Here is a 26424-nt window from a genome sequence, read left to right as displayed (position 1 = left end):
GAATGCACGGGGGAAGGAGAGGACTGGTGGCGCCGCAGAACACTTTTTTGGAAAACATCGTCCGACGCTCCAGCGGTAAGCAATGCGTTTTTTTCTTTGCAGGTGTCTAATAAAGGACTGGTATGATTGTCCAGTAATGAGGTGTCTTTGAAATCATCCTCTATGTGTGTGCCAGCATGATTTGGATAGAAAGTGTTCGATCACAATTTTAATCAAAGTTTTAAAGTGTTTCGTGAAGCTGCTCATCAGTATGAACTACTAAGAACTATAGCCCATAAATATGTTATTTAGTGCGCCTGGCTTTATCTGTATTAATATAAACGGACACAATGTTAGACAACAGTAATAATTATTGTTATTGTCATTATCATTATCATTACTGCTATTAAAACAAAACAATACTCCATTATCACAACAATTATAATAATCACCTTAGTCACCATCATCATCAGTTATTATTATTAATATTATTATTATTATTATTATGTTCATCAGACTACACCAGCAACAATACCAATGATGATTAAAGATTCATTTATTAATCCACACTAACAGCTTTATCCTGATCAGGGTCGTAGTGGTTCTGGCGCCACCCCAAATCACTGGGCGCAGAGAGGGAACACTCCCTGAACAGCACACTCATACGCTCACACTAATTACAGTAGGCAACCCACCTTCTGCATATTTTTGGGAGGCAAGAGGAAACCTGATTATCCAGAGGAAACCCACCCGGAATGTGCGGCACACACAATACCAGCTGCGCCACTGTACTGCAATAATAATAATAATAATAATAATCATGTCAGGGTCACGGTGGATCAGGTGCCACTCCGAAACACTATGCGCAAGCCAAGTAACACTTCCAAAGTGCAGTAATAATGCATAGCAGGGTAAACATTACAACAACAACAATTATCTTTAATAAGTATTTATTCTGCTCAGGGTTCCAATCCACTGTAGAACATGGTAAAATCACAAACTTATAGGCCTATACAACTGGGGGCCATTTAAAGTAGCCATTCTACTTACTGGCAAGTTTCTGAGCAGTGGATGAAAACTGATGTACCTGAGATCAAAACAACAACAATAATAATAATAACAACAACAATAATAATCATGTCAGGGTCACGGTGGATCAGGTGCCACTCCGAAACACTATGCGCAAGCCAGGTAACACTTCCAAAACACAGTAATAATTTATAGCAGGGTAAACATTACAACAACAACAATTATCTTTAATAAGTATTTATTCTGCTCAGGGTTCCAATCCACTGTAGAACATGGTAAAATCACAAACTTATAGGCCTATACAACTAGGGGCCATTTAAAGTAGCCATTCTACTTACTGGCAAGTTTCTGAGCAGTGGATGTATCTGAGATCAAAACAACAACAACAATAATAACAACAACAATAATAATAATAATAAGGTCAGGGTCACGGTGGATCTGGTGCCACTCGGAAAGACTAAGCGCAAGCCCTGTAACACTTCCAACAACAACAACAACAAAACAACAATAATAATAACAATAATAATATTATTATTAATAATAATAATAATAATAACAATAACAATAACAATAATAATAATAATAATAATAATAACAATAACAATAACAATAATAATAATAATAATAATAATAATGGATCTTTAATAAGCATTTGTTCTCCTTAGGTTTCTTGTTATCACAAGTCCTAGACATGGTGCCAATCCATTGCAAGACATGACAAAACTTATAGGCCTACACAATTAGGGGCCATTTAAAGTAGCCATTGTACCTAATAGCATGTTTCTGAGCAGTAGTTGGAAACTGATGTACATGAGAACAAAAACTCCTTACAGACAACAAGGATCAGGTTCATTAGAACCTGAAGCTATACGGTAAAATAACAAAAATAGCAGTATTTAATTCTTTTTAAATGCATGCTTTCCCTGATTTATAATAGTATGAACGTGAAACGCGTAAATAGTGAAGTTATAGCCTGTCTGTAAATGTACTGGATTGTAATCAGAAGAACGTTGGCACTGTTGGGCCCTTGAGCAAGGCCCTTAATCTTCAGTTGCTCAGACTGTATACTGTCACAGTACTGTAAGTGGCTTTGAATAAAAACATCTATTAAATGCTAAAATGTTGCGAGGACTTTTGTTGAGTTCCCACAGAAGCAGCAGATGCTTGATGAAAGTGACTTTAGTGTTATTAAACATTTCTCACTATTCCTGTGTGATTGAGAGTGTGGAGATCAGAGTAAACAGTGATCTGTGTGTATGAAGCTGCAGTGCTGGATGATGAAGTGAGTGTACAGTCGGATGTGGGTGCGCTTTGCTCTCGCTGTTGCGCAGCGGTAGATCGGGTGCAGTATCTGCTGCATGTGAAGCTTTAGGACTGGGCAGCTGCTCAGATTAAAGGCGAAGCATCTTTAACATTAAACCTCAAGTGCACTCGACTTGATTTCTAACTATTAGGCACTGGTGTAAAGGTGCTTGAACGTTTGGAGTGGACTGGAGTGAGGGACTGGAGTGCGTATTTGGAGTGGGTGGACGGAGTGTGAGCGTTCTGTATTTGATTTACACCAGAGGAGCAGAGCTCAGCACATCTCAGCTTGCACAGTCTGCCCGCACTGTACCCGACAAAACAGGAACGTTACTGTAATGTACAGGGGAATGTACAGAAAAAGATTATCCTGCGCTTTATGGAGTACTGATTCCACATCCAGTATTTTGATTTTAAACATATTCATTAAAATTAAACAAACCACAGCTTGAATGTTCATCCTGGACACAGTGCCTAACCTGATAACACTGGGCAAAGACAGGGATGCACCCTGGACCCAAGCTAATACATCATATGGTATCACAGACTTACCCATTTGTTCACACCTTAAAGCAGTTTAGGGTAGCCAGTCCAGCTACTGGTATATTTTTTGCACTAATAAGGAAGCCAAAGGAAACCTACCCAAAAGGAAACCTATAAGTTGTGAGGCATTCATGCTACAGCCTGGGTTTGACACATTATGCAACTTGATAATTTAATTCTCTTATGCTGTTCATGTGAGAGCTGTTGACCAACATTATACATATTGTCCTCTCAAAAATAGATGGGACATAACTTTGTTTGGCATAACTTGCTTGCAGAGAGTTGGCTCAGCTATTGACGTCAGTACTGAGTCAGTATCTTGTTGTTACTAAGCTTAGTAATAAACTTAGAAGTTTGAATAAAAGACTACATAATAATAAATACAGAAGTCTTGTCACTAGTTACAGTATATTTGTTATTCTTGACCCATGTCTGTGTGGGTTTTTGGATTTCTTCATGCTATTAAGTGGGGTGCTTTAATTGACTACATGTGAATAAGTAAATGAGTGTGTGGTACTCTGAGATGAAGCATCACTTTGTCCACTTTGTTTACTTCAGTTCTGTGCTTCTGGGATGCTCTATACACCCAACACAGAATGCAGTAGTACTCAGGGTGTGTTAATTATTAAATATAAAAGTAAATACAAATGATAACAATAACCATCATTTATTAATTTAGTAACTCCTTAATCAGAGCAGGATTGCAGTGGGTCAGGTGGCTTGTACTTGCATTAACTGTGGAATACATAATGCTTATTTTACTCCTTTAATTTGGTTATCAAGTGAAAACAAGTGGTTATAAGATGTAGGGGGTGAAACGACTTTTTGCTGTAGTATCACAGCTGGTAAAGTCCAGAATACCATAGTGGGGTCCTTGCCTCTGGTCATTTTCTTTGTGTCTGCATAGATTTCCCCTGGGTACTTTGAGCTACCCACACCTCCCCAAATCATCCCACTGGCTGCTCTTAATTGCTTTTAGGTGAGATAATGAGTATGTTTTACCCTGTCATAGAAAACCCTGTCATGGGAATGCTCCTGCCTTGTGCCGAGTGTTCCTGGGTGGCACCAGGCCCACTGCCTCCCTATTCAGGATTATGTGGTTGGTAAAAATAAAAACAGTTGTAAGAATAAATAAAAGAGTAAAGAAAGAGCTTCAGCTCTTGCTCAAGGACGTTATTAAGGACTTAATGCTGAAATATATTTAATTCTGTCTGTTTTTGCAGTGTATTTATTTAGAATAACTCACCAGCAGATGTCACACATGGTTATAAGAATCAGTAGTTTTCCTTTTTACTTTTATTTATTTATTTTTCACACACACAGTTGTGCATGTCATGGCAGCCTTGGAATTTTGAAAATTCCCACAACTCTTTTTCCAAAAATATGTGGGTTACCAATTAAATTTGTGGCATAAGCCATTAAATTCTTTATTAGTTGTTATGTTTGACTACAAAGTTCAACCTAAGTTTGTTTCTGATCATATGGACAGAGAAAAAGCAGTTGGATAGAATTTTTTTTTGCTCTGTAGTTAATGAGGCTGGGACACACAGTATCACCTATAGATAGATTCTAAGCAGCTTCTAAATTTAGCACACCTGACGTCTGTCCATCCAGACAGGTTTTCTCTCAGTCTAAGATGACAGTTTGTGTTTTTTCCTGTTCTTGTCAAAAGACCACTGTTCAATGTAATTTTAATTAGTGCAGTCAAACTAACTCTATTTATGTCGGCACCTAAAAGGTAACCAGTTGTAGTCAAATTATCTTACTAATTACTAACAGGTAATACGACAAAATGTAACTATGAGCTCTATTGTAATTGTGACGGGACCTAGCGTGTTTACACCAAAAATGTCAAGAGCTCACTACAGAATTTATCACAGACTGGACTGAATAATGAAGAACTCCAATTATTTTTTGCTAGTTATAACTTTTAGTTCAATTTAATTTTGTGTATGTATGCTTGTGTAATTCCTATTATTTAAATTATCATCCAGACCACCCAAGGAGGATGGCTCGCTGCTGAGTGCTATACAAATAAATTTGACTTGACTTAACTTAGCCCTATTGGCTCCAGGGGTGTGGTACAATGGCTGCACCTGCACCCTGACCCCAGCTTCCAAAAAAGCTGGGATATGCAGAAATATTTTATTGTTCTGTACATGTGTATATGTATATATGACAAAAAAGTGTTCCCTCTGTTCTATGTAAAAAATGTAATTATTTATTTGCCATAGCAAGTTGTGCAGTACTGTAAAAGTAGCCCTATTTTCAATCTTTGTTATTACATTTTTATAACATTTTAAATTAGCAGATCCTCAAACACAATGTCATGTATGTGATATCTGTCATGTAGAAAACAAATCTATAATAAATTATATAAAAATTCTGTCTAAAGCACTATTAGGTTAGGCATCAAGACATCTATTCAAAGAACAAGAGACAATCATATTCTAAAGGGCTCAAAAATAAAAAAAAATAAAGCAAGGCACAGTAGGCATAGTATGAAATGTTTTTTTTCCTACAAATATTACAATAAATAAATAAATAAAAAATCAGCCAAATGTGTTCAAACTTTCTTTAAAACTCTTCTGTGCACTCACGCCTATTTACATTTTCAGAAAGTAATGAACTTTGATTAAAAGTTTGTGCCAGCATTAAGTTGTGCCAGACTCTCATCATGTCATACCACTAGAAAGCTTGCATCCCGAATCAATGCAGATTATATAATGCAGAAATTATATTTGTTTAAATCTTTAAAATGGTATTTGACAATAAAAAATAAAAATACACAACTGACGTGATCAGTCTTGTATTGTTATGCACAGTCTGCACAACAGAAAGGTCACTCATAGTGAAGAACTGGCGATGCTGAACAAGCAAAGTTCAGTGCTTTACGATGGAAAATCTATGAGATGAGGATCAAAGGAAAGGTCTGATAGTTTCATTACACAAGAGTGCTTGATTGTGCAGCATAATGTCTTAACATTCAGTTCTTAAATGAACAATAAGGCATTATTTTTTCTGTACTAGACATGAGTGTCAAGACAAACTGAAAACAATGTGTATCTTACACAGTACTGATTATCTCTCTCAACAATTAGCTGTTTGTAATTATCCCTCACTGCTACACACAGTACAATTTATTAGGTGAGTATTTTGAGAGCTTGGAACTTCTTGTAACTATCTGACAAGATTATAGGTGTTCCATCTACACCCATTACCAAGAGGTGTGTAAAATAAATAATCAATAAACTGAAGTATACATCCCCAACTTGGCACTGCTTTAAAGAAAGCAATTTTTTGTTCCCACATGACTGTAGCCCTATGCACAATGCAAGGTCCATAAAAATACAGTTTGGTGTGAAGAAACTCCAGTGGCCTTTACAGAGCCAGGAGAATCACACCAATGGTTTTGACTGAATAGGTAAAAATGTACAAATGCATAATTCGATATCCTGTGAAAAGCCTTTCCAGAAGGTGAAGGCTGTTACATGGGCAAAAGGCAGTTGACCAACAAGTGGGATATCCAACAAGATCATGAGATCGTGGGTGAACAGTAATATTAAGCCTAAAGCATAGGACTTCAGGGATCACCTTGATGTATTGAGATAGATAGATAGATAGATGGACGGACGGACGGACGGACGGACGGACGGACGGACGGACAGACAGACAGACAGACAGACAGACAGACAGATATATAGATAGATAGATAGATAGATGACTTCAGGGATCACCTTGATGTATTGCTTCAGTGGAGCATTTGGGTTGTAAGTTGCTGATGGATTGAACAGCTGGCGGAGTTGCACCTGAGCGCTACTTTTTGAGTCTGTAGCTTTCCTTTTGAGTCTGTACATGTGTTTCTTTCATATTATTGAGTTCTGCTTAGGGCTGTGTCGTGAAAAATAAGGTCAGATGATAAAAGAAAACAAAGATTCAAGTTGACTGCACTGGAGAATTTATTGGCACGATTGTGGGTTCTTACAGCAGTGTATGAACTGAAGAACAAGGAACAGAACTGTGTCACATCGCATTGGGTGTTGGACTTTGGAACCTCCATTCTGTGCTAACTGTTTTTTCTTATCTGCTTACAATATTTTACAACAGCTTAATGAGGCATGTTACTCATCTCTTTACTTTAGACTCCCAGTCACACCTCAAGCACCAACATAAGGATTTATCAACTATAAAGATTTAATGCACAAGCAACATAATATTAATATCCAGGTTATTCTCAGCATAAAATCTATTTTTTCCGTAACAGGCTGCAGCTTTGGTTTTGTAATAAAACAACATACTCAGATATTTTAAATCAGAGTAATGCAAAAAATAGAACTTAAATAGATTAGAAATCTGATCTGAACTGTAGCCTAACCCGGTAATAAATGTATTCTAGTTAAGTCCCTTTTTTAAGCAAATGTGATCTATGTAGAACTGTGTATGTGCAGTAAAATCAATTGCAAAACACATATTGTACACTAAATGATGATAATTGTAATAGTTGCACCACATAAGTGTAATACTTGTACCACAAGACTCATTTAGTACCATTTAGGTCAGTAGCTCTACAGACAGAATTGTCCATGTCTAAGGCAGAGAAGGCAGGATGGGATCTTACATTCTGTGTGTCTGAGAAAGGGAAGGCCAAATGGGATATCACCTTGCTTTTTGAGGTAATGCAAGGCCCTAATCAGGATAAATAAATAAATTAAAGATTGTTGTGACTGTTGAGGTAATAATACCCTGCAAATTTAAGATTATCTAATTTAAATTTTATCTGTTAAATATGGTAATTGTGTAGTACTTTGGTTTGAAACAGTTAGAAGGAGAAGCCAGCGGCCAATAACAAGACAAAAAAAGAACAAAAGCAAATAACAGTGAAGGCAGACAGAGTGAGCTGAAACCACGGAAATTGTAACAAGATGCTGTCACCTTAAGTTAGTTTCTGCTGGGTGAGACAGAGGTCTGGCTCTCTAAATAGTTTTTAATATATTTTATAACATTAAACTCTATGCTACAACCAAACTAGCTTACACGAGGTCTACAGTTTTTAATTGGTAAAATAAAGGGAAGAACACAGGCCCTTAAAATGTAATGTTTTAGGCAATTAAAGGTTCATTTTGTTTAATAGTGTCTATTTCTGCTTTTGCCACCTCTGTAGGAATCCTTGCGTTTTTCTGGCACACACAACAGAGCTTCTCTTTATTGGATTCCGTTGGGTGTTATTAGGTAAATATTAAGGTGCAGGAAAATTGCTCTGTTTTTTTTTTCCTCCAGAAACATCTACCGTTTTTATTAAATTAACCAAGCTACAGTGCACTGTGTACAAGAAGTTTGATTTAGAAATGTAAGATTAAATGTGTAATGGACCTATCACACTTGACAATGCCAAGCCACATTCTGCATGTCACAACAATTCCCTCGAATCTTTTGTTAATCTCTTCTTTTGTTAAATCTTTGTTCGATTTTCAGTGTTTTCGCTGATCATTGTGGTATGTAAATATTAGGGCTGGCACCGATCCGATACTCTGTATCGGCCCAAATCACTGGATCAGATATCGGAAGGAAAAAACGTGTAATCCGATCTGATACTGTTGCTTAATGTAAATAACACTTAATCTAAATAACACTGAATGTAAACAACACTTAATGTAAATAAGACCATTGTTTGTGTGTAAAGCAAATAACACACAAAGATACGTTCCAACAGAGTGCCATTTATTGCCACTCACTCTTGATGACATCATTAACATGTGCCACTGATCTACAACTCATCCGCAACAGCCATTCAGAAATTAAAACACACTGATCTACTTAAACTTTTAGCATTTAAAAAAATCATCTACTACTGCTACATCTAAAAACACTGTTTAAACACAATAAAAACTCGCTTTATAAATGATAAATCGCTCACCTGAGATAAAGAAAAGATAAAGGAGATAAAGGATCTTATCCCAGCTTGGAGATATCTCACATCCTCAACGATTAATCCATTAGTGTTATGAAATAAAACAAACTACACTATTTACATTTACATAAAATCCAGCAGGGTTTTTTAATAAGTGCGTTTTGGTTTTTAATAATCTAAAAAATGTGACAGAACTTTAATGGAAAATATTATCAATTCTAATTGGTCCATCGCATTTGATTGACATCCACATCTTTCAATTGTAGACACTTTTGTTAAACAAGCCAAAATGCTGCTAAATGTTCTGTGTGTAAAAGTGAAAATAAAAACAGCAGTTTTGCATAAGTGTGATGTTGTAGGTTCTGTATTTATTCCTTTAGAATATTTGTTTCACAGTCTGAGCATTGTTATTTAGATAGCTAGTTAACCATGGTGCATTAAGACATGTATTATTACTGCTTAGTTGAAATGACCGTATCGGTATGGGCAGATACTCAATTTGCAGTATCGGTATCGACATAAAAAAGTAGCATCGAGCCAGCCCTAGTAAATATAAACACATTTACAGTTTGATGCCTGCAACACACTCCAAAATGTTGGGACAGAGGCAGGATAAGAGTAAAACGTGTATAAAATTTTAAATTTATGGTGTTTTGAAAAATTGCGCAATAAGCAGATGAATTGGTAACAGGTGAGAGATTTATGATTGGGTATAAAAGGAGGATCCACCAAAGGCTCAGTCTGTACAAGCAGTGATGGGTCGTGGCTCACCACTGGGTTTCAAACTTTATTAGAGAACTGTCAATCACTTCAAACAGTACATTTCTTAATGAAGATTGCAAATAATTTAGGTACTTGACCATCTACCATACATAATATTGTTAAAAGATTCAGAAATCTCAGTATCGTGGTATAGTGAGAAGGGAAACCACTACTCTATGCCCTCAGATGACATAGCATGAAACTGTCATGCTACTGTGATAAATATAGCTGCATGGGCTCGGGAGTACTTCAGAAAACTGCTGCATCAAGAAATGCAGCCTGAAACTGTATTACACAAAAAGAAAGCTGTACATCAATTCTAAATACAAACAGCACAGCGTTTCTGGGCCCAGGCTCATCTCAGATTGACTAAAAGACTGTTTTCTGGAAGAAAAGGACATTAAAATGTCCATGACAAAAAGAAAATGGCCATTCAAATAATTGAAAGCTGCAAAAGCCAACATCTGTCATGATATAAGGGTGCATCAATGCCAATGGCATGGGTGACTTGCATTTGTGTGAAGGTACTATTGCTCCAGAGACATATACAGTGGAATCTCAATTTAACAGACTTTCATTTAACGTATTTTGGAAATCTGGAAAACCTAATATCCAGTCTGATTGTTTAAAACTTCTTTAAGAAGGGCACAAGACCAGTAGTTCAGTAGTTCAGTAATTTTCTGCTAGCTGGTGCACATCTCTCTGTTTACATGAGTGATGGGCTTTATTTTGTCAGAAGGCTCGCTTTGTTCTCACCTTTTTCTGTTCGAAGTTCTAGAGCTTAGTTCTGCACCAGCACTGCTCCAGTAGCCACCAGCAGTGCTTCAGACTCCCCCCACTACACGATCACAGCAACAACAAAAAAAAAAAATCTCCTCCGCCACACAAGGTAAATGAAATTCATCCCCAATAGTACAGTACACCAATTTTAAAATTTATTTACAGGTTTTACATTACATATTTACATATCTATTTACATGTAATATGTGCATGTTTAGCACTTTTGTTGACGTTAGTGCTGTGTTTTCATATACTTTTGCACCTCATGAAAAAAAACCTCGCATTTTACAGGCCCGTGCTAATGCCTTTTAAATGTCTAATGGCTAATGTCCGTTCAATCGAGGTTCCACTGTATTTTAATTTTAGAAAGACATGTTACTATCAAGGCGACATATTTCCTAGGAAGTCAGTGGTTATTTTAGCAAGACGATGCCAGGTCTTATTTTGTATGTTCTGCAACAGCATGGCTTCAAAGACACAGAGTGTGTGTGTGCTTGACTGGCCTGTCTGCAGTCCAAATCTTTCTTCTGTTGAAAATGTATGGTGCATCAACAATCAGACATTATCTACCATGTACAGTTGAGTCGTCTTGCATCAGCAAGAATAAAAAATCCACTTGCAAATCCACTTAGTGTCCTCAGTTCCCAAACCTTTAAAACGTCTCACATAAAGTCTCATATTTTCACTGTGTCTTTAAGTACAGCTTGCATGTTACCTTGATTGTACTGTTTGAGTGTGTATGTGTGAGAAACATGTTTGCCAGTAAACAGTCAGTGATGCAGTCACTGGAGAGTTGCCGGCTGGCCTCCCACATAAAGCTGGTGCTGGTGGCACTGCATCTTTCATCTCTCTCAATATGTCTCCTATTCATAATACACATGATAAGCTTATGCCAGCATCCCGTCCGGTGCCATAAAAGCTTTGCCTACATGTGCTGAGTGAGCGCCCTGGGTTTCACCTGGAACCTATGACCACAGACAGTGCGTAGTGCATACGTAAGGTCTCATTTTAAGAGGACGTCGTCTGGCATGTGAATAAAGTGACCTTTTGTGAATTAAAGGTGGAGCAGGGTAAGAATAAATGTTGATAAATGTTAAGCACAGTATATCTGTATTCAGTTGTGCGTTTGTAGAATTGATCATTATTCAATAAAATAATTGGTATTTTTATTCAATCCAAAATGTAAATTTCAGGGGGCAACTGATAAAAAATTGCCAATTAGCTTAAAATATTGCTCATACACTATATGGCCAAAACAACCATAAGCAACCATTCCATTCCAAAACCATTGGCAGCACAAACCTGTTATATAATTTATTTTATATGTAGAACTGTTAGCAATAAGCGTGGTTAAAACACCTAAACTTAAAATTTAAAAATAGTGTATTTACTAGTCTCCTACAAGTGAAAACATTTGACTTTAACTGTACCTATTAGACACCTAGTTGTGTCTAGTTGTTTTCCTTCACCAATGATACTCTGATGTGCCAAGTTCTCATTTTTTGTTAAGATGCTATCTACAAGCTATGGCTTTTTGTCTGTAGACTGAACCCTGACACATGCCCCCTAGGCTGCTTTAGCAACTTAGGTCCGTTCTTCTTCCCAACCCTGTGCTGTCTTTGTTCATTCTGTTAACTACACAAATGTGGATTCATAATCATAATCAGATATAACGTGTATCCCCTGCACTTGATCTGCAGGATTCGAGTCAACTAGAGCCTCAGGGTAACTTCTTTCTTACTGGTTGCTTACACATGGGCCTTGTGTGTGGACAGCCCTCTAATGAGCCTCCAACATGCATCCTTCCCTGGTTCACCATGTCACTTTAGCCCTCTTTTCCAGTTCTTCTCTTAGCCGGAGACGTGGGAGGTGGACTATAGATAGAACAGAGTTTATTCAAGTAAGAAGAGAAGCAGCAACCTTCTATAATAGCTGTCAAGTGTCTAACTTATACCTTTCTCACACCAGTGTTTTCCATCTCACAGTTTAGCACTCTTTTACTCTCTTTACTATTTTTTGGTGAATGTGTCAACACTGCCTTTCACAGTGTTGTGCCTTACAACAGTGCCTTACACAAACCTTTTCACACAGTGATGCACATCTTAGGTTGGAAAAACATGTACAATTTGATGAGGGACTTTAAATAAAGACCAAACAGCAAAACAACAAAATCCTATTAACACTTTATAAGTACTTACTTACTTAAAAACAACAAAATAATACATAGTCGCTTTTACAATGTGCTTTCCAGTTTAAACTTTCTGGTTGAGGGATGCAGGATTTTATGCAATATCTCTCTGTACCACTGATTTTCTATGCTTCTCACAACCTGATGCTACCGCCACCATATTTTACAACTTAGATGTCACATCTGACTCATGTTTATTGCTAGATCTACACCACACATACAGATGAACATTTACATTGAAAAGTTGCACTTCTTTCTCACTTTCCTCTCCTCTCCTCTCCTCTTTCCTCTCCTCTTTCCTCTCATCTCTCCTCTCCTCTCCTCTCCACTCCTCACCTCTCCTCTCCTCACCTCTCCTCTCCTCTCCTCTCCTCACCTCACCTCACCTCACCTCAAGGCTCATTGTGTACCAACCTGAACAATGTTAATTCAAAAACATTGCCTTTACTTGCAGCCACTGGCAGTTGGTGTCACAGCAACTTTTTGAATTAGTGACTTTCTAGCTTGTGGACTTACAGGACTAGTAATCCAAAGGTCGCTGGTTCTAGCCCCACCACTGCCTGGTTGCCCGCTATTGGGCCCTTGAGCAAGGCCCTTAACCCTCAATTTCTCAGACTGTATACTGTAACTGTAATGTAAGTCGCTGTGGATAAAGGTGTCTGCTAAATGCCAAAAATCTAAATGTGCTGACTACTGTATTTTCTCATTTCTTTTTTAAATGTTTTAAATGGCTTTTTATGTAAGATTTTAGTTACTTTAGACTTTGTTTGTATTGTAGTTGGTCTTCACCAAAATGAGAGACTTCACGAAGAGATCACATGGTTGTTTATCATTGTGAATTAAATAAACTGCTAATGCATTTCTCAGATAATAATTTGAGGAGAGGATTGAACCCAGGTCCTGAGTTATGGACATGTTGCTGAGTGCTTTTCACTCTGTCAGCTGAATCACCTGATGCCCATTGTACTATATTCAAAATGTGCAATTTAAAGCAGTAAAATATTAAAAGATATTTATGGTCTTTGATGACTGATGAAACTGTGCTGTAATTTTTCTCTTCTGTCATTGCTTTTCTATTTTTAGATCAGTTTAATGTAGCTGTAGTTTCAAGCTAAGCTTAGCTTTACTTAGAATGCTTTAAAAAAAAACAGCAAGGTGCTTTTTTTTCTTGACTGCATTTATATTATATCACTTGCAAACTCAATCAGTAAAACGGCTTGATTTGGCAACTTGATTGTCCGGCTCCAGATTAATTTGTTCAGATGCCAAAAGTGCAATTAAATAATGCGTTTTCTTAGAGGTTTAATTAATTATCATTGATTGGGATGATTTCAGTAAAGCATTAGGATTATGGTGCAGTGTGGCCCAGAAGGAGATCTTGATACTCCACTGCTTTAGGGTCCTTAGATTTAGGTTTGAGCCTCACCTCATTACTGGTTTGTGTGCAGTTCTGCATGTGTTCTGTGTGCCCCAGTGTTTTCGGAGTAGATTCCAGACCCCAGGCAGAATAATTTGGTTATTAAATGTCAATTACTCAGATTATTTCAGTAATTCTTTAGAGTTTTAAAATCTTTTCTTTGATGTTTGCTGGGACTGAATAACACAAAGCGGGCAATTGAATAGCACTTTTAAATTTTTCTTCAGATTCTCCAGGCGAACTCTTTTCTGGAAATCTGTTCTTTGTATTTGTGTCTGTTAAATAAAGGTTCAAGAGAATTCAAATATCATAAATTCTTTTTTGTATTGCATTTTACAAAATTTGAAAAATTAAATGTTAACAAGGGCAGTTGTAGTCTAGCGGTTAAGGTACTGGACTAGTAATCAGAAGGTTGCTGGTTCAAGCCCCACCACTGCCAGGTTGCCACTGTTGGGCCCTTGAGCAAGGCCATTAACCCTCAATTGCTTAGATTGTATACTATCACAGTACTGTAAGTTGCTTTGGATAAAAATGTCTGCTAAATGCTGAAAATGTAAATGTAAACAAGGTTCCCAGGGTCCTTTTCCCCCAGTATAAGGATCCTTATTCCTGCCGTCTCTGATTTTTTACTTTTTCTCATCATAGAAACTGGTTTAGGTAAAAAAAATCCTCAGGAGAATTTAAAAAGTAATAATAAAAAACATGTTTTAGTAATATATTGTTTATAAAAAATAGGAGAGTCAAAAGTTGAGAAATGTGGTTTCATTAAAAAAGTGTGGTTTCATTAAAAAAGTTTATTTGATGAGGGTGTAGTGTTAAGCTAATATACCACAATGATATTCATTTATTCATGCCTATAATTGTGAAGCTGTGCATATCTGAGACATCTGAGAGTGGTGGGTGGTGTAAGGTTAAAGATGCCCAAGGCAAAGCCTTGGCAAAACACAGCACTGCTGAATAGCTTAATTGCACTTTTAAAACCTTTAGTTATTGCTACTTTTATTGGATTGTAATAATCATATTCAGATGCCGGGTGCTAAGTGTGCGGAAAAACACATCTCTTAAATTTTGTCTTTATGCAAAGCCATTGAACGGGTGTGTATGATCAAACCAGGTGTGTATTATACAACCAGCAGTCCTACTGTAAATCTGTTTAATACATTGTTTTGTTTTCTTTGTTTCCCTTTATCCACAGAGACCAGTTTCCTCTTGGGTAATGCCCAGATCGTTGAATGGCCTATAGTGTACAGTAATGACGGATTCTGCAAACTGTCTGGCTACCACAGGGCCGAGGTCATGCAGAAGAGCAGCACCTGCAGGTAAGTGGCTTTTCTCTCTAGCTGTCATAACTTATATTTATTATAAAAAGCCATGCCTGTCAGATACAACAAATTTAAGGAAGTCAGCTATTTTGCCAGCCTAAACAGCGGTTTTTGCACCACGGATAAGATATAATTTCACAGATCGACGGGGCAGGAGGATTTACAATAAAATTATATGACGAGCATAATTAATACACAAAGTGCATAACATTACCAATGATACCAATGATGGAAAATGGAATCAGTGGAAACCCTGAGCTTTTTTCGCTGCAACGAGACACTCCCACCTAGGGGTGTAATAACACCCGAAGTGTTTTCCTTATGTGACATAAGTTATGTCCAGTCTGCTCCGTAACTTTGTTTTGGTTGCCATCACTGCACATACTTTTTGAGTATGTAAACAATGCACAATTACGGTCCGATAATCTGTCCCATAATGCAACTGGAGCTGTAAAGACGTTCGTAGCGAAGAAGAAAGATGGCGGAAAGCGGAGTAAGACAAACATTAAACATGTTATGATTTAGTACAACCCTAAACAAGGTTATGAATAGCTTTGTGGAGAACTACAAAACTAATTTTGTTTGAATTTACAATTGTTATAACTGTGGGGATGAGACGTCATGCATTACATGACGTTGGTAAGATGGTGGAGGTAGTACGTACGAGGTTGCATGCATGCTGCGCACTTGCGCACATACTGCCTCAAATCTAGTACGTACTGTTAAAGTATGCGATTTCGGACGCAGCCAGGATGTTGGAAATGGAAGCAGTGATTTCTAATAATTAATTTTTTCTGTGCGGCCCGGTAATGAATGACCCACAGACCGGTACTGGTCCATGGCCTGGTGGCTGAGGACCACTGGCCTAAAACCTAAATCTTAGTCCTTTAACATGAGTCAATTTCAACTAGTTTACTAAATGAGTTGTAGCATAACAGTGGCTTTAAACCTTAAAAAGAAGCGTACAAAGACAGCATTTTAGCATACATACAGCCCATGGTAAGAACTACAAATCAGGATGTTTGCAAAGAGCTAGCACTTATTGTTTAAAATATTCCAAACTGTGCCAATTGTCACAGCCAATTAGTCAAAAAGATATTTGGGGTCACTGCTTAAGTTTAGGAATTAATATAACAGACAATCATTGGATTAACACACTATATACAGTTTATGGCCAAAAATGTATAGACATCTCTTTTATTATGGACTGGATTATTTTAGCATAAATAAACACCTACACAGATCCCTGATCTCAACCCCATTAAACACCTGAGAGATGAACTGAAATGTTAATTTTATCAAAATATGTTTTATTTTTTTGGTAAAAAATATGTTATAAAATGTGGGTCTGATGTTACTTGGAAACATTAGACACAAAGCAGGAATACATCCTGGACAGGTTGCCAATTTATTGCAGGGCATCAGACATATCTACTCACTCAACCCTCTAGTAGCATTTCAGAGCAGCGAATTTACCTAAAAAACTCATGACTGGACACAAGGATAAAACCAAAGGTTTTAAGATTCATGTTGCTATGCTGTAACCGCTTTAACCACTGCACCACTGTCTCCCAACTGCATTTATGTATATCAGAATCAGAATCAGAATATCTTTATTGTCATTATACCAGGTATAACGAAATGAAGGTGCAATACTCTACAGTGTTACAAACAATAAATTTAAAAAACTAGAATATAAAAAATACCAAAATTTGCATTCACTAAATTTACAGAATATACAATAACAAAAATAACAATAACACACAAATAGACCTTCTGTCAGTAACAAGCTGGTGGAAATTGCACATTACCCTTTGTAAACATTTGTAAACATTGCTTGAAATTGCACAGTCCCATGTGTATAGTGAAATTGCACAGTCCCATTTGTTTAGTGAAATCACTTTATATAGAAGTATTAATGAAACTGCAAAAAAGTGTATACCTGCGCCTAACCAATATGAGAATAGGAGTACAAATAAGTCACTTAATGATTGTGTTTCTTTTAGTACAGTGGGTAGTTTTTTGCTTATTTTTAAGTTTGGTACATGTGCTGTTTAATGTTATTTCCAAGCTAGAAACCTCCAGAAAAGTAACTACAGTATATTGAATGCAACAAAATTACTTTTACACCCTAGTGCACTATTAAGCCAATAAAACAAAGCCACTTTACTGATTTTGGCTTTATATTTTACTTTCATCATAGCTTATAGTAAACATTCTGCTCTTTTCCAATTATATTTTAGCCAGTGTACTGTCTCCAGTTTAACTTTCTCTTAATCTACTATAGCGCTGGGATGAATCAACTGGAGCAAGTCAAGGTCTGTATTCGTACTAGCGCTTTTATTGAACCCAGTGGATGGTACACTGAGAGGCAAGGAATGCTCTATGAAGCAATTACAAGATTCATCCCAGAGTCTAACTAAAATCAACAACAAAAACAGAACAACAGAAACAGTAGATTGTCCCCAAACCCCATTCTCAGAGAAGAACACACCCACCCACATAAACACTTACAGAACCCAATACACAAGCAAGTTCCCACAATTAAAACAAAATATTTACACTTTTTTCATGAATTCCAATCTTGAAAGTCCAATCTTTGGTGGTGCGTCTTTTATTTTCAAAATAAAACACACTGTTATACTTGAATCACTAATGCCCCATTTCCATTGCATGGTACCCTGGAGTACAATATGTTCTAAAATCTAAATTTTGAACCAACTTAAAAGCTCTGTAATCAGGTAAATAAACGCTTTTGCACTGGGTTTAAATATGGTTCTAAGGACTTGTCTTATTAAAGTGGCAACTCTGTGACAATTGCAATTGACCAATTGACATTCTTTACTGATGCCTTCCATATGACCCAAGTCAGCAAGCTCGTTCCCTGACCATTTCTGTGGAAAGGTTTTCAACTACATTTTGCACTTTTCTACCAGGTTGTTGGGGAGTGGCTGACATTCAATTGCAAAAGCATTAATTAAAATTAGGCGATGGCTGTGCAGAAAACTTGGGTCCCACTGGGCATTCCACAGCATTGTGCCCAGGTCAATTTGCTCTACACACACCTTTGTAAACTATTTATTTATGTAGTATCATTTAAGAAGTGGGGCTGCACGGTGGCTTGATGGGTAGCAAGAAGGCCCTGGATTCAATTACCAATATTCAATATGGTTCTTAGGAATTGGTTTATTAAAATGGCAATTCTGTGACAATTGCAGTTGACCAGTCAATGTTCTTTACTGAAGCCACTCATATGACCCACATCAGTGAGCTTGGTCCCTGACCAATGAGAACACCATATTGCAGTCTGGAGTGCTTGGGTAGTGCAGTGGGTAGTAAATCACACCAGCTCTCTAGCTCTAGTTCCAGGGTTTGAATCTCAGTAGTGCTATCAGCTGGTCTGGTGTTTACATAGACATGATTGGGTATGTCTGAGGTTGGGGTGGATATCAGAACGGCCTAGCCATTGGGACGCACACTTGTCAGTGTTATCTCATTGCCAGTCCCAGGTCAAGGTGGGTTGTGTCAGGAAGGGCATTCAGCAATGGAAATGTGGGATCACATGCATAAAAACGTGCAGCAAAAAAGATGGCAGTATTAAAATGATGTACAGTTTGTTCTTAGCATTGAATCTGTTCTTAGTGTTGAATTATTCGTCTAGGAGTGAGTGGGACTGACTTACTTTCATGTGTTCCAACCAACTTTTAAGACAAACCTACGCTCATGATTCACGGTCAATTTCATGTTCCACTGTGTTTAAATTAAAAGTGATAAAATGTAATTGTGCACTGGCTTGCCGATGCTTCTGGTCAGCAGTCACTGGTTGGGCTCTAATTATCACTTCTCTCTGCAATGCTGAAAGGAAAATGCCACACTCCTCCTCCCAATCTCAGTGGGTGATGGTTTTAAATTGACTTAGCCCCACTGCAGTCCTAAAATGTCTGTTACCATACAATGCCTAAACTATTTTATTTTACCTAGCCTTTTACATGCTAAATTTCCTCTGCCTTAATTAGGCTTCTCAGAATAGATGATCCTGTTATTGCCCAGTAAGACCAGTAGGCTGTCAGGTACCTATGTAGAAACCACCCACTGAAACTGATAGCATCCCTGACTGACTGGGGGCACAGAGGTGGATTAGAGCCAGATTTGCGGTTAGAAATTCTTAGCTAAAGCAATAAAAGCACTGCAGATGTGTTACTGTATCCTACTAAAGCACCCACTGGTACCGGCTCCATAACCCCTTCGCTGAAGTCATTATGCCAGTAGTGCATGCTTTAGGAGGCAGAAGTAATGGAGAAAGATTGAAAACAAGCGAAAACTTTCAAAAGAAAAGAATTAGGAGCTGCTTTGGGCTAAATTTGTCCTATAAACCCTGTAGCTGCATTCTGTTAACAATCATCACTCAGATCATAGTCATGGACCACAATTAGAGAAAGAGGTAGAGAACAGCAAGATAACTGTACCTCCTGTTTTTGTGAGTCATTGCCACCTGTCTGCAGTCTCAAACTCGACCCTAAATATCTCTGCCAAGCAGTCACTGTTGCCATGGGGACAGCAACTTTCTGATTTCCCTTTTTATAAAACCACTCACAGAACTTATTGTTTTAGATCTGGTGGTGGCCATTGTGAAGCAAAGTTTATCTTTTTATCTTAAATTAACCAGTTTTGAGTTAGTTTGGCTGTATGTTTGGGGCTGTTGCTGTCTGGTTAAGACATTTGGTTGACAGGTGGTACATGACATGTTTACGTTGCTTCATGTGTAATGTACCAGTAACATTTCACTTTGAGTTTTGGTTTCTTGGGATTACACTTGCAAACCTTTTGATTTTCATTGGATGCATACACTGATCAGCCATAACATTAAAACCACCTCCTTGTTTCTACGCTCACTGTCCATTTTATCAGCTCCACTTACCACATTGAAGCACTTTGTAGTTTACAATTACTGACTGTAGTCCATCTGTTTCTCTGCATGCCTTGTTAGTCCCCTTTCATGCTGTTTTTCAATGGTCAGGACTCTCTCAGGACCACTACAGAGCAGGTATTATTTGGGTGGTGGATCATTCTCAGCACTGCAGTGACACTGACATGGTGGTGGTGTGTTAGTGTGTGCTGTGCTGGTATGAGTGGATCAGACAAAGCAATGTTGATGGAGTTTTTAAACACCTCACTGTCCCTGCTGGACTGAGAATAGTCCACCAACCAAAAATATCCAGCCAACAGCGCCCTGTGGGCAGCGCCCTGTGACCGCTGATGAAAGTCTAGAAGATGACCAATTCAAACAGCAGCAACAGATGAGCGATCGTCTCTGACTTTTCATCTACAAGGTAGACCAACTAGGTAGGAGTGTCTAATAGAGTGGACAGTGAGTGGACATGGTGTTTAAAAACTCCAGTAGTGCTGCTGTGTCTGATCCACTCATACCAGCACAACACACACTAACACACCACCACCATGTTAGTGTCACTGCAGTGCTGAAAATGATCCACCACCTAAATAATACCTGCTCTGTGGTGGTCCTGTGGGGGTCCTGACCATTGAAGAACAGGGTGAAAGCAGGCTAAAAAAAAAGTATGCAGAGAAACAGATGGACTACAGTCAGTAATTGTAGAACTACAAAGTGCTTCTATATGGTAAGATTTGTGGTTGAATACACTTACATAAATGCACATCATGACATTTTTATAGAATAAATACTCAGTTGCTGCTATTACAGTCCCCAATCTTGTGAATAGGCTTTCCACAAGATTTCGTACTTCAGATTGTTGGGGAGTGACTTACATTCAGTCGCAAGAGCATTAATTAAAATTGGGCGATGACTGTGCAAAAAGACTTGGGTCCCACTGGGCATTCCACAGCATTGTGCCCAGATCAGTCAATTTACTCTACACACACCTTTGTGAAATATTTATTTATGTCGTATTATTTATGAAGTGGGGCAGCATGGTGGCCGGTGGGTAGCACTGTCGCCTCACAGCAAGAAGTCCTGGGTTTGATTCCCAGGTGGAGCAGCTCGGGTCCTTTCTGTGTGGAGTTTGCATGTTCTCCCTGTGTCTGTGTGGGTTTCCTCCGGGTGCTGCAGTTTTCTCCCACAGTCCAAAGACATGCTTTTAAACAAACTGGTGATACTAAAGTCTTCCTAGGTATGAGTTTGTGTGTGTAAATGTGTGTTTGCCCTGTGATGGACTGGTGACCTGTCCAGGGTGTTTCCTGTCTTTTGCCCTGTAAATCGGATCCACCGCAACCCTAAATAGGGTAAAGCGGTGGTAAAACAAACAATGAAGGAATGAATGGATTTAAGAAGTGGCCCAGCACAAATTATGAAAAGAAGACATAGACAGACCAATATAACTTAGTGCTTAGCTTTTCTGTAATACATAAAAATCCAATTGTCAATCCACAGAATGAGTTTTCACTGCTCAAGCTTATGTTTTATGTAAAACAAAGATTAGATAATATTAACACATACTTTTGCAGCTTATGTAAGAAGCAATGCCATGTTGTATTGCATACATCTATAACACTTGGCTCCTGTGTCTGCGTGGGTTTCCTCCGGGTGCTCCGGTTTCCTCCCACAGTCCAAAGACATGCAAGTGAGGTGAATTGGAGATACAAAATTGTCCAGGACTGTGTTCGATATAACCTTGTGAACTGAAGAACCTTGTGTAATGAGTAACTACCGTTCCAGTCATGAATGTAACCAAAGTGTAAAACATGACGTTAAAATCCTAATAAACAAACAAACAGACAAAACACTTGGCAAGTGTTAAATAAAAACCTGAGCAATAAAACCCAGATAGATAAACTGAGCAGCATGTTTGTGTAAAATGTGTTAAACCAATACCTTTAAAGTAAGGGGCATTTAAGCATTTACAGGCCTCAAATTCAGAATGGTGACTTGTCATTATCAGTGGGACACTACTGATAGAAACATTACTACCACATTAGGAAACCCTAGCGGACAAACCTATTGTTGACATATTTTGTAGAAAATGACCATGCAGTGTAGATTTAAGAATAGTACAGTACAACGAAATTCTTTCTTCGCATATCCCAGCTTGTCTGGGAGCTGGGGTCAGAGCGCAGGGTCAGCCATTGTACAGTGCCCCTGGAGCAGAGAGGGTTAAGTGCCTTGCTCAAGGGCCCAACAGTGGCTGCATGGCAGAGCTGGGATTCAAATTCTCAACCTAGCCCAACGCTCTTTAAAAGCAAGCAAAACAACAGTTGTTTTCCTGTTTTGTGATTGCTTACATGCAGCAAAGCTAAATATTTCTGGCATGTCGGGCTTTCCAGTGTTACACTATACCTGCACTTTAGCCATTAGTGGATGGGCTAATCAATACACTTTCTTGTTTATGCTGATGTGTTGATTCTTGTGAGGTGAGTTCTTGAAAACATAATTGTATCAGTTCTCTCCATCCTCTAGAAATGGCTTTGGTGATAAAAAAAATAATAAACACAGAACAATTTTTACAAAATGCTGATTGGTCCATTAGTGTGTACAACAGAATCTAATAATACTGCTGTTAGATTTTAATAATTGTATGTTCCTGCTTTAATTTCTTTTAATTATATATTGCAATGTAAGATATTATATTTTATATAATAGTTATCATTAACAAATAATTGTTTATGATTTTTACTAAAGTCGTAATGTTTTTTTTACCACATGCTGACTTGATATTTCAAAGACTAGCTTTAGCCTCTAAAAAGAAGCTTAGCCCAAATGCACTATTTAATCCAAGCTAATCAAGTGTCTGAAAATCAGATGTATTAAGTGGCTGAAGAAGCATTAAGCAATAAGATTGGGATCAGTGTTTTAAGCAGGCTGGTAGTGTAAATGTTTACCCAGCTTCCACTTTATTGAAACAGGGCAAATGTGGGGTCATTCAGCCATTGTCAGCAACCACTGTACCCAAAACACACACATGGTAAATGGACCGATGGTGATGGACATGAGTTTGTGAGAGGTATTGTGTTATACAGGTGTATTTAATCAACTGACCTCTGTTTCTATTCCCCTTCTCTCTCTCTCCTATCTTATTCCCACTATCTCTTAACCAATTCTACTCATCCCTGTTTTATTTTCCTTTCTCTTTCCCCACTTTTCCCTCTCTTTACCTTGGGCAGTTTTATGTACGGCGAACTGACAGACAAGAAGACAATAGAGAACGTCCGGCAGGCGTTTGATAACTATGAGTCTAATTGCTTTGAAGTGCTGCTCTATAAGAAAAACCGTAAGTATTCAGGACATGATACAACCTTTTATTTTGTGTTTCAAACTCTCTCAGCTCAGCCCTCAGTGTCCATCATTCCCATAAAGTAAATTCACATGAACCTTTACACCTCATGAAAAGAGAAATGTTGGTAAATGGTAAGAAAAAAAATCTTTAGATAAATGTTGGGAGTTGGCTTATGATTGGCTGTTTTTTTTTTAAATCCTAGTATGCAGCAGTCTGCTGTCACAACCTTCACAACACTCAGTTCTACACCACACCACAACAGAGTAATAACACTTACTGTCCACTCTATTAGACACTCCTACCTAGTTGGTCCACCTTTATATAAAGTCAGAGACGATCGCTCTTCTATTGCTCCTGTTTGAGTTGGTCATCTTCCAGACCTTCATCAGTGGTCACAGGACACAGCCCCAGGGGTGCTGTTGGCTGGATATATTTTTGGTTGGTGGACTATTCTCAGTCCAGCAGTGACAGTGAGGTGTTTAAAAACTCCAGCAGCGCTGCTGTCTGATCCACTCACACCAGCAGAACACACACTAACACACCACAACCATGTTAGTGTCACTGCAGTGCTGAGAATCATCCACCACCCAAATAATACCTGCTCTGTAGTGGTCCTGGGAGAGTCCTGAAGAACCATTGAAGAACAGCATGAAAGGGGGCTAACAAAGCATGCAGAGAAACAGATTGACTACAGTTAGTAATTGTAGAACTACAAAGTGCACCTATATGATAAGTGGAGCTGATAAAATGGACAGTGAGTGTAGAAACACGGAGGTGGTTTTAATGTTATGGTTGATCAGTGTATTTCAGCAATGTAAAATTGAAATAAATATTTAATATTTTTAAAACTAAAGTGGCTAATATTGAGCACAAAATCCTTCACATGAAACATGTAAACCAAACCTTTTAAAGTGTTTTTAAAATAGTTATTTAGTATCTGTAGGGAGTTTGTGTGGAGTTCAGAGAACGGAATCTTCACAGACATCTCTCAGAAGTTTCAATATTAAGTTTTTATATTATATTCTTATATAATATGAGACATTAACAATCTTATATAATGTATTTTTAAGGCCTGTGTTCTTATTATACACCTTCTATTTGTCTGTTCGGCCACTTAAGATCAATAGTCCTAAACCACTTCCTTATCATAAGCCAGTCTAGGTAATCTCATTTTTAATGATTCTTTAGCAGCTTTTACATCCTAATGGAGGAGCTGATTATATTTAAAGTTTCAGCTTTCTCAGCTTCCTTTTTATACCTTTGTTCTCCATACAGTATGTTATCTTTAAAACATTCTTTCAGTACCCTTCTCTTCTTATTTAACTGTACCATTCTGATTCTTTTCACCATTCATACCTCATCCCTCTATTTATCTTCATTTATTTTTATTTTTCTCTTCTGTCTCATCAGGGACTCCAGTGTGGCTCTACATGCAGGTGGCCCCGATTAGGAATGAAAATGATAAAGTGGTTCTTTTCCTATGCACCTTCAAGGATATAACCGTCTTCAAACAACCCATTGAGGATGAGACCACTAGAGGTAGAACTACAACTTTTTCTAAAAGTAGAATAGTAGAGCTTTCAATTACAGGTAGAACTTTTTTCTCTATTGTATAGAAATTCTATTGGAACATCACTCACTCATTCACTAATTCACTTAACCGCTTATCAGGGTCAAGGGGCTGTGTGTGTGCTGGAGCATATCCCAGCTCTTCAATGGGCGCAAGGCACACAGTAACACCCTGGGCAGGGCCCCAGTCCATCGCAGAGCAGACACACATACACACATACACACACCCATTCACCTATAGGGCAATTCAGTGTCTCCAATTAATCTGACTGCATGTTTTTGGACTGTGGGTGGAAACCGGAGCTCCTAGAGGAAACCCACGCAGACACAGGGAGAACATGCAAACTCCACACAGAAAGGACTCAGACCGCTCAGAGATGCTGTTTCAGAGCTGATTTGTGCAGCACTGTAAGCTGAAGTCTGTGTTAGCTGAATAGCTTGGTGCTAAAGTGCAAGACGGACGAACTGTCACTTTGCGTTTGAGAATGCTCTCTTTTCCTGCAGTACAGAAGTGGGCGCTGGGGAATTTCTTTCATATAAGTGATTGATATGCATTGTCAGATCTACCCCCCTGTGTGGTTTCTGTACTATTTCCTCTCTCTTGTTTTTTTCTCTCTCTGGGAATATGATCACGTTCCTTATCAGCTCGCTTAGTTGTAGCATTATTTTGACAGGATTGTTGCTTGCTTTGGAACCGTAATTCTACACACACACACACACACACACACACACTCTTAAATTTGGAGGTAGGCTGGTAGCTTCTGTCATGGTCCTCTGAGGCCTGTGTCTGTCAGTGGCAGAACGACAGTCAGGTGCAAGATTTCAGCTGTAAAACTGAAGCAAAAACTCACCAGAACTCTTTGCAAATTGACATCTAGAACTGAGGAGGAGGAGAACTGCTTTCTCTTCCTCACCATTTCTTCTGGCATGTGGTAGATCTGTAACATATTGCTTTAAAGCTAATGGTTTGTGCAAGGTATGCAGTTTTGATTAAACACTTCTCGCCAATAACCTACCAACTGTTTAAAATGTATTTTACATGTAAAATTTTATAAGTTCAAACAGCATATATTACATAATTAGTTTTGAATAGTTTATTAAGGCTTAGTTATAAATAATTTACATATCATGCCTGCCCTTGTATAAAAGAAGCAAACATAACTACACTGCTCAATAACATTAAGGAAACACTTAAATCACAAATTGGATGAACGAAAGATTTAGGTTAAAAATCTACTAAAATAAATTGTGTAATCTGTTCAAAACAATCTAAACCAAAATCATCAACCCACTGAGACCTGAATTCAAAGTCACACCAAAAATCTAAGTAAAAAATTGAAATCACAGGCTTATACAATCTGCATGAATTTTAAGAATAA

The 26424-nt window shown here is 38.0% G+C and overlaps 1 protein-coding gene across 3 annotated transcripts in view; it reads left to right on the top strand.

Moving 5' to 3' along the window:
- The window catches only part of kcnh5a (potassium voltage-gated channel, subfamily H (eag-related), member 5a), a 131921-nt gene continuing 105497 nt past the window's right edge, over window positions 1–26424 (top strand). For all 3 annotated transcript variants that reach the window (XM_063001344.1, XM_063001343.1, XM_063001342.1), the window contains exons 1-4: window positions 1–75; window positions 15104–15227; window positions 23364–23470; window positions 24887–25015. In XM_063001344.1, coding sequence (XP_062857414.1) covers window positions 3–75; window positions 15104–15227; window positions 23364–23470; window positions 24887–25015 — 433 coding nt within the window. In that variant the 5' untranslated portion in view covers window positions 1–2. The remainder of the gene's footprint in view (window positions 76–15103; window positions 15228–23363; window positions 23471–24886; window positions 25016–26424) is intronic.

This window comes from Trichomycterus rosablanca, chromosome 9 (assembly GCF_030014385.1).
Source record: "Trichomycterus rosablanca isolate fTriRos1 chromosome 9, fTriRos1.hap1, whole genome shotgun sequence".
Classification (NCBI taxonomy): domain Eukaryota; kingdom Metazoa; phylum Chordata; class Actinopteri; order Siluriformes; family Trichomycteridae; genus Trichomycterus; species Trichomycterus rosablanca.
Note: the sequence above shows the minus strand (reverse complement) of the source record. Positions and strands in the feature narration are given on the sequence as shown.